We start from the raw sequence: 14,421 nt of genomic DNA, 5'->3' as shown, positions 1-14,421 counted from the left end.
TAGCACCATTTGGAACTGGGTGGCCAACCCAAGAAGAGGTCAGATCTAGAATTAACCTATGTCTTTTTTTTTTTTTAAGATTTTATTTATTTATTTGACAGAGAGAGAGAGACAGCGAGAGAGGGAACACAAGCAGGGGGAATGCGAGAGGGAGAAGGAGGCTTCCTGCTGAGCAGGGAGCCTGATGTGGGGCTCCATCCCAGGACCCCCGGATCATGACCTGAGCTGAAGGCAGACACTTAACAACTGAGCCACCGAGGTGCCCCTAGAATTAACCTATGTCTTTAACATAATGTTTAGTGCAATAATATGCAAAACTGTAAAAGCAACTGTGAAAGGCTTCAAGTAACATGAGAGCTCCCAAGGCGGCCATTCTATCTTAAATTTTCCTACTTCAGTTCCACTTTGATTTTGCATTAAGCCAGACTGAAAATATTTTTAACTCAGAAAATACAAATAGATGAATGAATCCATGCAAAAATGTTGTAGATCATGGAAGGTAGTTGTGTATTTTTCTGAGAGGAAATTGGATATAGCTCATAGGAAATTATTACAGATGCTGAAGAAACTATTAAATAAATAATACTATTTATATATTCATATAAACTATCAAATAAACAAATATATTTTATATTTATAATAAATAAGATATATTTATATACAAATATATATAATAAATATATATTATATATTTGTTTGTCTGTTTATTTATTTGGGTTTTTTCCCCCACAGTTTTGACCAAGGCAGAAAAGAAACCATGGGAAAGGCCGAGAATAGGCGGATGCAGACAGGGATTGATATGGTGGAAACCTCCGGGTGGCTGAGATTTATGATTTTATGACACTACAGTATTAGATTTCTTCCCGATTTCATTATCCAGAAGAATAACGGGGTTTGACAAATATTTATTGGGTTTACTCATCTGGAAAATATTTTAGTTTGAGCATTTTCACTACTTTTTATTGTTAAAATCAAGAAAGTGATGAACACTTTATTAATTAATTAACACTTCTAACATAAATTAATAAACACTTCTAAAATTTTAGGTCTGCAACTTGACTTTTCTTTAAGCCTACCCTGGATTAATGATTATTATATGCTTTATTTCTGAGTATTCACAAAATAGAAAAGTGAAGAGGAGAACTTCCCTCCAGTTTTCCACTATATGTTTTTAAAAAGAACACTTGCATTTTGAAAATTATAGTTCCATATATAATGTAATATATATGTGTATATATGTATATATATATATATATAATATGTAAAATTATAGATCCACAGGAAGTTGCAAAGATAGTGCAGAGAGATCCCATGTGTCCTAGCTTTCTCCTGTGGTTTTATCTTCCTTGATCCAATATAGTTCAATTGTAAAGTCAGGAAGTTGACATGGATACAATGTGTATATAATACACACACACACACACACACACACACACACACACACGGGATGTGTATGTTTCTTTCACATATGTAGATTCATGTAACCACCACAGTACTCAAGATATGCAACTATTCAATCACCACAAAGATCTTTATGCTATGCCTGATTTGTTCCCTATCTCTGTAATCTTGTCATTTCAAGAATGTCATATAAGCACAATCATATAATATATGACCCTTCAAGGGCGCCTGGGTGGCTCAGTCGTTAAGCGTCTGCCTTCGGCTCAGGTCATGATTCCAGGTCCTGGGATCGAGCCCCGCATCGGGCTCCCTGCTCGGCGGGAAGCCTGCTTCTCCCTCTCCCACTCCCCCTGCTGTATTCCCTCTCTCGCTGTGTCTCTCTCTGTCAAATAAATAAATAAAATCTTTAAAAAAAAAAAAAATATATATGACCCTTCAAGATTGCCTTTTTTCACTCAGCATAATGGCCTTGAATCTTGAGAACATTTTGGTTGTTTCCAGTTTTTGGCTATTACAAATAAAGCTGCTATGAACAAGTGTGTATTTTTTTTTTTCAATACTTTACTTTCAGCCTCCCTATATCATTGTATTTGAACTGAGCTTCTTGTTGAGAGCATGTAATCATGCTCTTTTTATCCACTCTGCCATCTCTCTCCTTTAATTAGTGTATATAGACTGTTTCCATTTGCTATAATTATTGATATGGTAGGGCTTAAGTCTATGTTTTATTTTTTGTTTTCTGTTTATTCCTTCTGTTTTTTCATCTCTCTGTCCTATTTTCCTGCCTTCCAGTGGATTCCTTGAATATATTTTAGAATTCCACTTTGATTTATCTATAATGTTTTAAGTGTATTTCTTTGCATAGTTTTTTAAGTAGTTGCTTAAGGTATTACATTATATGTATATACACACACACACACACACACACACATATACCTTATCATGCTCTATTGGTGTTGACATCACTGCAGGTGAATATAGAAACCTTACCTCCCTTCATGTCCCTTGACTATCCTCTTCTTGGAGATTTTTTTTTTTCTGTCTGCACCTGCTGGTGTTTATGGGTTGTTGGTTTCTCCAGCTCCCAACACAGGATATATGAGGCCAAAAGAAAACCTAGGGAACTCACCACCATGCTGTTCCTTGGATGTGATTCTAGTTGGTCTTCTTCAACCTTTCAGAGTCTGTTTATATTTGTTTTATATGTAATTTCTCAGGTTTTTAGCCAAACTTAGGAAGAGGAATGAGGAAATATACATCTATTTCATTTTCTGGAGGTGGAGTTCTCTGTTTTGCTTTTTAAATGTGTGTGAATAATTATTTTTATACCCCAAATGTCCAATAACAGACCAATGTACCTTATGGTATTTTGTTTATTTATTTTTATTTAAAAAATTTTTTTAAAGGATTTTATTTATTTATTTGTCAGAGAGAGAGAGAGAGAGAGCACAAGCAGGGGGAGCGGCAGGCAGAGGGAGAAGCAGGCTCCTTGCTGAGCAAGGAGCCCAGTGCAGGACCTGAGCCAATGCAGATGCTTAACTGACTGAGCCACCCAGGAGTCCCTACCTTATGGTATTTTATTCAGCCACTAAAATAATGGTCACAAGACAATCTTATATGTTTATTGGGATTGAAAATATTTACATGACACAGTGAAAAAATAGGTTACTCAACTATGTGCATATGTAAATATGATTGCCACCATATGGAAAAACCTATTATAAGAAAGCAAGCTAGGGGCGCCTGGGTGGCTCAGTCATTGAGCGTCTGCCTTTGGCTCAGGTCATGATCCCTGGGATCGAGCCCCGCATCGGGCTCCCCTGCTCCGCGGGAAGCCTGCTTCTCTCTCTCCCACTCCCCCTGCTTGTGTTCCCTCTCTCGCTGTCTCTCTGTCAAATAAATAAATAAAACCTTTTAAAAAAGAAAGAAAGAAAGCAAGAAAGCAAGAAAGAAAGCTGGAAGTTCCCAAAATACTGACAATGGATGTGTTTGGGGTGTGGAATTGTAACTGACTTTTTTCCCCCTTTCATGTGCCAAATTGAAAAAAAAAAAGGAATCCTAAATAAAATAATATTTATTCCTAAATTTCCTCTCAGAAAGATACATACAACTGTCTTCCAAGATATATGACATTTTGCATGGATTAATCTATTTGTATTTGAGGAGTTAAAAATTATTTTCAGCTTCAGTTTGTGCAAAATCAAACTATCGCCACGGGTTTAGGCCATTACCTTGGCATCACATGATATTATATCCACAGTTCTAAGCCACAAAGCTATATTTACCATGCTAAAGGAATGAAACACATTTTATTTGGAGATTAGCAAAAAAGTTTTATAGACTCCTAGAATGTCACAAATAAGCAGTCTGGAGAGGAAATGATAAAGCAGAAATAAAGTGAGGATGTTTAGAGGTCAATTTTAGGGTAGAAACGCCTTCTTGACTTTCAGGCTTGGATGTCTCTGATTGAAGCCCCATCTCCTTTCCAGGACACTGTGGCTTTGATTCCTCCGTCTGCCGTGCGGGGGGTTTAGCATTCATGTACAGCAGTTTTCGACCGTGCAAATCACATACGCCGAGCATGGCTCACACGTGTTGCTTGATGTGCTTACGGCAGGACACGGGTTACAGGGAAGCCTGTGGAAATTTTGAACCAAGCTTAACAAGGGAAAGCCAGATAAAATTTCAACTCAAGAAAGATCAAAATTTGCCCTGCAAATGATGTTCTGCATACCCTTTGCCGAGTAACATTTGACTTCAGCCTATTTCAGGCCTGGACCCAGCATTGCCGCTTCATGCTCACGGCAGCTGTGCTAGCTGAATACAGTTTTATGTGTTTACTCCACTTTGCAAATGTCGTCTTATGCATGTTTCTGACTTCCCCTTGGCGGAAGGCAGGAACAAAGGGAGACCCCCCCCCCCCCCCCGCCCCAGCATGGAATCTTAGATACGATACTTGATCTGCTTTAGAACTTAGAATACTTTTAAACACTTCTACTGTCATGTGATTAGCCTCAGCCGTTTTTGTTTTTTACTCTTGTAAGGAGATCCTTTAATGCATTAGCGAGGTTTCACCTCGGGCAGATCTTGAGGAAGCAGGATTCTCCTGCATGAGCCCCTTTGTGACTTGGGGGATTTTGAGAATAATCGTGTGGAGCTTGCCTGCTGTCCTCACTCTCAAGGAGACCCCGGTACGTGTTGATCTCACACTCCAGCCGGGCTTTTGTGTCGAGCAGGAGCTCGCACTCCTGGTTCTGCCGCTCCAGGTCACACCTGATCTCAGCCAGCTGGGCCTCCACGTGATCAATCAGGCACTGCATCTGGGCCAGCTGGGTGCTGTACTGGGCCTCCGTCTCCGCCACGGTGCATTCCAGAGATTCTGTCTGCAGAAGGAAAAGAGTGTATTCAGAAGGGCTGTGTCGCATAGTCCGTGGGGCCAGAGTGCCTGTTTTCAAATCCTGGCTCTACCCTAGTGCTGCTATGTGACTTTGAGAAAATGACTTAGCTTCTCTGAGCCTCCGTTTTATTCTATAAAAAATGGGCAATGCAAAGTACCTAACTCATAGGATGGTTGTGAGGATTAAAGGAACTAATATGCGTAAGGCACTTTGAACAGTGCCTGGAAAAATTTTAAAAGCTGTATAAGCGTTAGTTATTACTACCACCACTATGCCCACTGCAACCTGCAACATACTGGTGTAGCTTAAGGAGGATCAACAGCATTTGAGAGGAGAAACTGAGAATGGGCTTGAGGCAGGCAGGAGCCGTATAGAAAAGAGGCTCTGGGACGGAACCAGCTGCATCCAGCTTCCACTTTTGTCTCTTAAAAACTGCATGACCTCTGCTACTTAATCTGAATCTCAGTCTTCCTCATCTGTATAATGGGGTTAATAAAGGGATTTACCCCATAAAGTTATTGTGAGGCTTTTAAGGCTCTCACAAGATGAAAGTGCAGCTATTATTCACCCACATAGTCTCTATAGGGCCTAACGTGGCACAGACAGTGCTGTTCGACTGGAACTGGCTAGGGTGATCTTCAAAGCACGGTATTCTTTTTTTCTTAAATTGTTTATTTATTTTAAGTAATCTTTACGCCCAATGTAGGGCTTGAAGTCACGACCCCGAGATCAAGAGTCGCGTGCTCCTCCAATTGAGCCAGCCAGGCACCCCCAGTGCATGGTATTCTTGTTGCTTGGTGGACTGGGGTGCAATGAGGGGTCTGGTTGAGGTGTGGATCCTGGGTAAGTTTAGGGTAATGGTAGAATACAATGTTTGAATGCCATTCTTTTATATGATGATGAGCTTGGGAAATTGGCCTGAATCAAAAGAGAGTTAAAACCCACCAGAATGCTTGAGTGCCTTTGGCTCAGAGGTTCCACTCTCATTCTGCTCCTGCCCTCCTGCTCTCTCTCTCTCTCTCTCTGTCTCTGGAAGGTGCTGTAGGATCATGCTCAAGCCCAGGAGGGAAGGTCAGGGCATCCCGTTGGGGCAGTACAAGCTGTTGACCTATCACTTCTGCTTCTAGTTAGGTAAACAGCAGTATTTGGGAAAGGCAAGGAAACACAATCGTTGCAAATCGGAAATTCAGACTTTCTGCCACGTGAATTGTGGGTCTCTCCTTGGGGTTACGGAAGAGGGGATAGCATCTCAGGGTCTGATTCTTCAGTGAGAAAAACAGAGCTGTCTTTCCCTTCCATACCAGGCTTTGCTGTGCTTGGAGCTCAATTTCCAGAGCATTGGCTGTGCGTTTCAGTTCCAGGATCTCTGTCTGGCAGCCCTGCAGCTGCTTCGTGGAGCACAGCTGCTGCTGATTCAGCTCCTCGGTCTGAAACACAGGTATGATTAGAGGATGGAAAGAAGGCAGAAGTCTGGAAGCCTGTCATTTCTTGCTTCGGGTGCTGACCTGAACAGCGAACCATTCTTCCACGTCTCTGTGGTTGTTGGCGAGCACTGTTTCATACTGACGACGCATCTCGTCCAGGACCCTGTTGAGGTCGATGGTGGGGGCAGAGTCTAGCTCCACACTGAGTCGGTCACCCAGCTGTCCACGAAGCAAGTTGACCTCCTGGAAGAGGGAATGGAGTAAAGAAAGTCACAGGGGGGTGGGGGAAAAAATCTACTTTGACGTCCCAAGGGCATCCCATTTCTGGAGAAGTGAGTAAAAGTGTGGGATTTAGATTCAGATTGCTTAGGTTGAATCTCTTTTCATCACTCAGTTTCTGCATCTGCAAAATGGGTATAATAATTTTGCCTTCCCCAGAGAGTTATTGTGAGAGATATGAGTTAACATTCATATAAAGCACTTATGAAAGTCCTTGGCACATAGGAAGGTCTCAGTAAATGCTATTATGATCAACACATGCTCAAAGGGAAAATACACTGTTACATCATTCAACTACTCACTTTGTAGCTTCATCAACATGAGATAATCATATCCTCATATTTTATGATTTTAAAAAGTTTATAGACATAGAATATTTTAAAATACTGGTCCAAATATTGCATAAGATGTTATCCCCTTTCTGAAATGGCCTTCACACTCTGTGTTTGTCAGCCTGATTTTCATACCTTATGAATTAGAGTTACATGTGGCATAATGCCTCTAAGGAAGGCCATTTGTAAAGTTACCTCCTTCACAAAAGCAATGGCAGGTGAGCAGTTTGGTTCTTTCATGTGATACTGGCTGGGGGCCATTTCACACGTACATCCAAAGCTATGCCAGAGTGATCAGGCTGAACAACATTAGTGCTGTTAGAGGTTAATTGGACACTTGGCCAGGGTCCCTAATAAGAAAACAGGGACCCGGGACAGCTAAGACAAAACCACACTAGCATCCTGTTTTACAGCATAGACAAGACCACAATAGCATCCTATCTCGCAGCCTCTGCAGGAGTGACTTTTGCAAAACATCCTGAAACATAACAATTAACCATAAAACATTGGTTACTATCACAAGTTGAGGCAGGTAGTCTCCAGATGTCAGCCCCAAAGACCAGCAGCATGTGAACAATAACCCGATAGGTAGACAGGTGCATGATCAAAGCCCTGGTTGGCACACCTTAACAGCCAATCCACAGGTGACCCACACTCAGGACGCTCAAGACAGTTCCTCGAAAGGGCTTATAAAAACCGCTAGATTTGAACACCAAAACGGCCACCCTCTCAGGTCCCCTCCCACTCCGGGAGCTTTATACTATCACTCAATAAACTTTGCTTTGCTGCCCACCACTCTTCGTCTGGTTTACCTCTTCATTCTTGGAAGCGGCGTGACCAAGAACCGCGGGCACTAAGGGAACAAAAATCCTGTAACAGTGCCTTGAGTAATTTCGTTCCAGCTTTAGCAATATCTGCCCAGTTCGATTTATATACACAACACGAAATCTATCAGTTTGACTTTGTCACTTCTACATTCGTTCAGCAATTTTACCACTTTCCTCACCTCTTGGTGGTTTTTCTTAAGGCAAAGGAGATCTTCCTTCAGAGATTCCACATGGGCCTCCAGATCAGCTTTGCACAGAGTCAGCTCATGCAGGATCCCACGCAGGCCGCCAATGTCTGTCTCTACCAGCTGGCGAAGAGACAGTTCCGACTCGTACCTTTCACAGCAAAAGAGATGCAGACTGTGCTTACTTTGCTAGACACTGTGCACAGTGCTGGGCATGCTGGTGAGTGACACAAGGGCTCAAGGAAGCCATATCCCAAATCATAAATGTGAGCTTTGGGAGCATTCTTAGCTTAAAATAAAGCTTATATAGAGAATATTTGTGGTGTGTGCACACGCACGTGTGTGTGAGAGAGACAGAGAGAGAGAGAGAGAGAGGCAGCCATAAATTCTTCTCTCTTTTTTTTTTTTTTTAAAGATTTTATTTATTTATTTGACAGAGAGAGACACAGTGAGAGAGGGAACACAAGCAGGAGGAGTGGGAGAGGGAGAAGCAGGCTTCCCACTGAGCAGGGAGCCCGATGTGAGACTCGATCCCGGGACTCCAGGACCATGACCTGAGCCGAAGGCAGACGCTTAACGACTGAGCCACCCAGGCGCCCCATAAATTATTTTCAAATTAAAATTTAACTTACTTTGACCTAAAGTCATCGGCAGCCAGTTTGCAGTTGTCAAGCTGAACAGCAAGTCTAGATTTCTCTGCCTTCGTGCACAAGATCTGGTGAGTAAGTTAGTTATAGGTAATAGAGGGCTCTTTGAGAGAAACCTAAATATCTATTTAACAACTATGCCATTATTTATCTTTTAAAAGTCTTTATAAGAAAGTATAAAATAGCATTCAGCCTATTTTTCTTATTAACCATGTCGCTTCCATGGAGAAAAAAGCAGGACCAATTTATAAAAGAAATATAGAAAAAAAAGGGTTCGTTTTTCAGTGGCCTAAGGCATTTTGCAATATTCCTTGGCAGTTGAATTTTTCTCCATAGGTAGTTTGTATTATGATTCTGTCCCCATCCATGATAATAAAAATTCATCAGTAAGAAAAGAAAACGATTACTAGGGTGACATTACATGATTAAAAAGATGAAATATCAATATCTGTGTTAAAGATGGAAATATAAATGTCCAGTGTTACATACAGCAATAACTTTAGGTATAATGCAGTTTTTTCTCATTCTCTGGTTGATAAAGTCTAGATGTGAGTGAGTTTATTTTGGCCACTCAATGATTACTGGCAACCCCGCAGGTAATGCTGATGTTTGCTGACTCTCAGCCCACCACCCGTTGCTCTACATCACACTACCTCTTGGAAGACCCCTTTCCCTGCGGGGACTTCCATAGAACAGCCTTTTTTTTTTTTTTTTTTTTTTTTTGTATAAAGATAAGGCAAATCACAGATTGGGAGGGTGGAGCACAGGGCAATGAAACACCAGACCTTTTGCTGGAGCTCTTCGATGGTGTTGAAGTAACGCTGATAATCGAGGCACACCAGTGGGATATCCTCTTCACATTGTTCTCGGATCCTGCATTCCAGCTCTGCATTCATCTCCTCCAGGCCACGCACCTTCTCCAGATAGTTGGCGAGTCTGTCATTCAGGAACTGCATCGTCTCCTTCTCGCTGCTGTTGAACACTCCATCCTCACACCAAGCACAGTTCCCCACCAAGCACAGAGTATTACAATTCCCAGCAAAGTAGCATGGTGTGAGGCAACCAGTTGGCAAGCGAGACCTGGATAGGAAGCTGGGAGTCTGGCATCTGGATGTAGCGGGGGTGCTGGGGAGGCAAGTGGTTTCCACGGAGCAGGTTGGAGCAAACGCACATTCAGAAGCCCTGGCACAGGATTCAGAAGAGCAGCACGTGGGGGAACATTCGGAAGTCATCCTGTTAGAAGCGAAGAACAAAGACGAGTTGCAAAACTCTAGCTGACAGGCTCCCAGAGTCTCTTTCCCTCCTGAGACTTTTATACAGCCCGCAAAATGGGTATTTACAGAATGTACCGGATGTTCTATTTATCGCTGTTGGTGCGGGTTTTCATATGAACATTCATTAGCGTTGTTTGTTTGCTGAGAAGAGTTTTATGCCTCATAAAAGAGGCATAACTTCAGGTTACTAAGTAAGGGCACTATTTCCATGTGCCAGTAGGATAAAATGCTTGGTTCAAAAAATCTTCAGAGGAAGCATTGTCTTTTTGGTAGAATATGGAAAGGCAGAGAAAATTTGGCCACTCAGTAATTACAGATACAACTGATTACAAATAATGAAAATAATATTCCCACAGATTTTGCTCCTATGTATTGGAAATTGTTTATATATCCTTTTAAAATTCATATTACATCTCATTAAATGCCATTTATTTGTTTGTGCCATCATAAAAATGTTCCATGTAGTTAGCAATCTTTGCAATGCTTTTTATGGTCTTGCTGTGCTCACATGGTAGAGGAGTGAGGTGTATACTGGGTTTAAAGTGTGTGTGTATGGGCATGTGTGTGCGTATGAACTATGTCTACTTGTGTGCAAATTGAAAAGTCACCTTATATAACTGATGGGCATAATTTGTGCCCTCTAGGCCAAAATACAAATTGGTTATCAAGATCTGGAATTGTGATCTTTGATTTCCTGAAACTTGCTTTCTCCACATTTCCTATGCCTCATTTTTAGATTGGGGATACTATTTTTCACCTGTAATAATAATAAGAGTGAAATACAATTTTTTAAAGATTTTATTTATTTTTTTGAGACAGAGAGAGAGAGTGCACGCAGGGAGGAGGAAGGAGAGTGAGAAGCAGACTCCCCTGCTGAGCAGGGAGCCCGATGTGGGGCTCTATCCCAGGACCCTGGGATCATGACCTGAGCTGAAGGCAGCCACTTAACCGACTGAGCCACTCAGGGGCCCCAAGTGAAATACAATTTCTAGGTTACAATCTTTTAGTCTCTTGGGAAACTAAACCCTCATGGGTTACACTTCAGAATAGGGACAAGGAAGCTGCAGAAGTCTTCTTTTCTGAGATGGAATCTGTTTTCTCTTATTTACTTACTTTTTAAGGTCACAATTTTATAAACATTTGAAACACTGGGACTGGGAATAAAATTTTATAATGTGAGTTTCGGACCAGCAGTTCCATTGGCTGAAATCCCTGGTGCAATACTGAATGGATAGGGATTTGAGATAACTTCTTTGGATTCTGTCTTGAATTTCATCTCCATTATATAGCATAATCTCTTTCACTTTGCTTGGCATAATTGTAGTATTTTTTTCATTTTCAAAGGTGGGAAGAGAAGATTGCCTCCAGAATCTTTAAGTTTTGGAAAAACCCACTATTCTGACAAAGTCAAAATTTTCATGATCCAGAAAAAAACTTAATTTTTTTCTAACTCTGAACAATTCTTCCTAGGTAGCTGATAGTGGAAAAACCAAAACCAAAACAAAAGATCTTAAATAGATGGATGTAAATAGCCTCTTAAAATTTATTACTCTCCCATCCAAGTAATAACTAGGCCTGACTCTGCTTAGATTCCAAGATCAGAAAGGATTGGACACTTTCAGGGTGGTATGGTTGTAGACTCTTAGGATTTATTATTCATTAAGTGGAGTTGGGTTTGATTTTAGTGACTCTCTTTACAATTCAACACTTAATGCTAAATGTTCTTTTTTTTAATTTTTTTTTTAAAGATTTTATTTATTTATTTGACAGAGAGAGACACAGAGAGAAGGAACACAAGCAGCAGGGGTGGGAGAGGGAGAAGCAGGCTCCCGCCGAGCAGGGAGCCCGATGTGGGGCTCGATCCCAGGACCCCGGGACCATGACCTGAGCCGAAGGCAGACGCTTAACGACTGAGCCACCCAGGCGCCCCTGTTCTTTTTTTTTTTCCTTTCAATATTTTATTTAAATTCAAGTTAGTTCACACATGGTGTAGTGTTAGATTCAGGAGTAGAATTTAGTGATTCATCAGTTGCATATAACACCCAGTGCTAATTACATCATGTGCCCTCCTAATGCCCATCACCCAGTTACCCCATTCTCCCACCCACCTCCCCTCCAGCAATCCTTAGTTTGTTCCCTGTCTTTAAGAATCTCTTATGGTTTGCCTCCCTCTCTTTCTTTATCTTATTTTATTTTTCCTTCTGTTCTCCTATGTTCATCTGTTTTGTTTCTTAAATTCCACATATGAATGAAATCATATAGTATTTGTCTTTCTCTGACTTCACTTAGCATAATACACTGTAGTTCCATTCACGTTGTTGCAAATGGCAAGATTTCATTATTTTTGATGGCTGAGTAATATTCCATTGAATATATACACCACATCTTTTCCAGAGTGGCTGCACCAGCTTGCATTCGTACCAATAGTGTAAGAGGATTCCCCTTTCTCCACATCCTCACCAACATCTGTTGTTTTCTGAGTTGTTAATTTTCGCCATTCTGACTGGTGTGAGGTCGTATCTCATTGAGGTTTTGATTTGTATTTCCCTGATGCCGAGCGATGTTGAACATTTTTTCATGTGTCGGCCATTTGTATATCTTCTTCGGAGAAATGTCTGTTCTTGTCTTCTGCCCATTTCACATTCTTGGAATACTGATGGTATATTGATACTGTTTTGCAGAGGACATGAGTTCAAGGATTCAAAAACATATTTGAAAATCAGAAATTACAAATCTCTGGAGAAAATTCCAATTTCCACAGTAACCTAATGAATCAAAGGAAGAATTTCTTTGAAGAGAATCCATGTCTTGGTTGTCTATCATAGGTTCTGATTAATTAAAATGCAGCAATATGTCATTATTTTAAAGTAACTGCAGGTAAAAATAAGAAATATTTCCTTGTATCTTGAGCTAATTCTTTTTGTAAAATGTTGATATATGGAAAGAATGAGAGGAGAGAGAGAGAAAAGCAGTGAGAGCACCAACACACCGGACTATTTTATTTTGGGCTTGATTAATTAGGTAGTGTTGTATGACAATCGATAGCTTTAGTTCCCATCTTAGAATATTGAAATTGCTGGGGTGCCTGGGTGGCTCAATTGGTTAAGTGTCCGACCCTTGTTCTTGGCTCAGGTCTTGATCTCGGGGTCTTGAGTTCAAGGCCCTGTTGGGCTCCATGCTGGGTGTGGAGCCTACTTAAAAAACAAAAACAAAACAACAACAAAAAAGAATATTGAAATTGTCCAGAATTCCTTTTTATGGCAGATCATCCTCAAAAGGAGGGAACATTGGGAATAGAGAAAATAAATAGATGCCATTAAAGGTCATGACAAAATGACATCATTGTTTCTTCTTGTAATGTGCCCTTACTTCAGAACATCCACTTGCCGCTGCTGGACTCACTTTAGCAAAATACAAATCTATTTTTTGCCACTTTCCACCTAAAAAATCCGAACTTCCTGGCTTGGCAAATGACCTTTTCCAATCTGGTGCCAATTTACCCTTCTAGGCTAATTGCCTGATACTTTGCCTCACAAACCCCAGACTGCAGCCATCCTTCAAGCTTTGTAGGTGGTGTTTCCTTGGTCCACTGCTCTCCTGCCACCCCGGATGAACCCACCTGTTAAGACAGCTGAAATGGCATTCAACTGCCCCACATTGCGATGGAAGTGTTTCCCATTGCACTCTGCACACACCTCCACTATAGCAATTGTCACATCTCTTAACATTTTCAGTATTTTTATGTTTACTGGTCTTTTTCCGTTTTGGAAAATGTCTCTTTTAAGACCGGCATATCTTATTTGGCTTATCCTCAGCACTTGGGACATACTATAATAGGCCCTTAATAAATGTTTGCTAGAAATATAACCGCTTGGCTCAGTTGAGGTTTCTGTTTTGACACATAATTGCTTATGAAAGAAACTGAATGCTGCAGGACAAGGAAGACTGGCAGAGGACAAAGAGCAATGTCCTCCTGGTCATGTCTACATTCTCATTCCAGTGCTGTTACTAACTAGCTGTATTATCTTCATCTAGTCATGCAACTCCTTTGGGACTTAGTTAAGTCCTCGCTGTAGGGAAAAATAATAAGCTGTCACTTCTACATCGAGTTGTCAAGGCATAAACAATATGGATATCTTTCACTTTATAAATAATAAAATTTAATGCCAATGTAAGGTCTCTAGCTGATCAATCTTGGTCCCCAATAACTCCCTAATTGCCAAATACATATTCTTTTTTTCTTCCAAAATTTTAAAATTGAGATGAAATTTACATATAGTGAAGTGCAGTTTTGACAAATGCATATACCTATGTAACCTTCACCCCTGTCAAGATATCTACATTTCCACGACACCAGAATGTTCCCATTTACCCTTTTTCACTTAGTCCCTACCTCCCAAAGATAAACACTCCTCTGGTTCTGGTTACCAGAGATTGGTATTCTCTATTTGTGAGTTTAACAAATCACACAGTGTGCATACTTTTTAATTTGATTTCTTTGGTTCAATGTCATAGTTTTTATTTCATCCATGTTGTCCCTTATACCAGCAGCACAGTATTTCTTTCCTTCCTTCCTTCCCTCCCTCCTTCCTTCCTTTGCTTGCTTGCTTCCTTCCTTCCTCCCTTCCCCCTTCCTTCCCTCCCCCCTCCTTCT

The 14,421-nt window shown here is 40.9% G+C and overlaps 1 protein-coding gene across 1 annotated transcript; it reads right to left on the bottom strand.

Annotated features, from left to right (window-relative positions):
• Positions 1-3,473: 3,473 nt before the first annotated feature.
• Positions 3,474-10,505, bottom strand: KRT40 (keratin 40). Its single transcript, XM_032429074.1, has 7 exons — positions 9,279-10,505; positions 8,479-8,561; positions 7,841-7,997; positions 6,305-6,466; positions 6,101-6,226; positions 4,564-4,784; positions 3,474-4,038 (listed from the first exon to the last, which is right to left on the bottom strand). The coding sequence occupies exons 1-7, from the start codon at positions 9,723-9,725 to the stop codon at positions 3,939-3,941; spliced, it is 1,296 nt and encodes a 431-aa protein (XP_032284965.1). The 5' UTR covers positions 9,726-10,505; the 3' UTR covers positions 3,474-3,938.
• Between the last annotated feature and the right edge of the window lie 3,916 nt (positions 10,506-14,421).

Source organism: Phoca vitulina, unplaced genomic scaffold, assembly GCF_004348235.1.
Source record: "Phoca vitulina isolate PV1807 unplaced genomic scaffold, GSC_HSeal_1.0 scaffold40, whole genome shotgun sequence".
Classification (NCBI taxonomy): Eukaryota; Metazoa; Chordata; class Mammalia; order Carnivora; family Phocidae; genus Phoca; species Phoca vitulina.
This window is presented reverse-complemented; position numbering and strand designations above follow the sequence as displayed.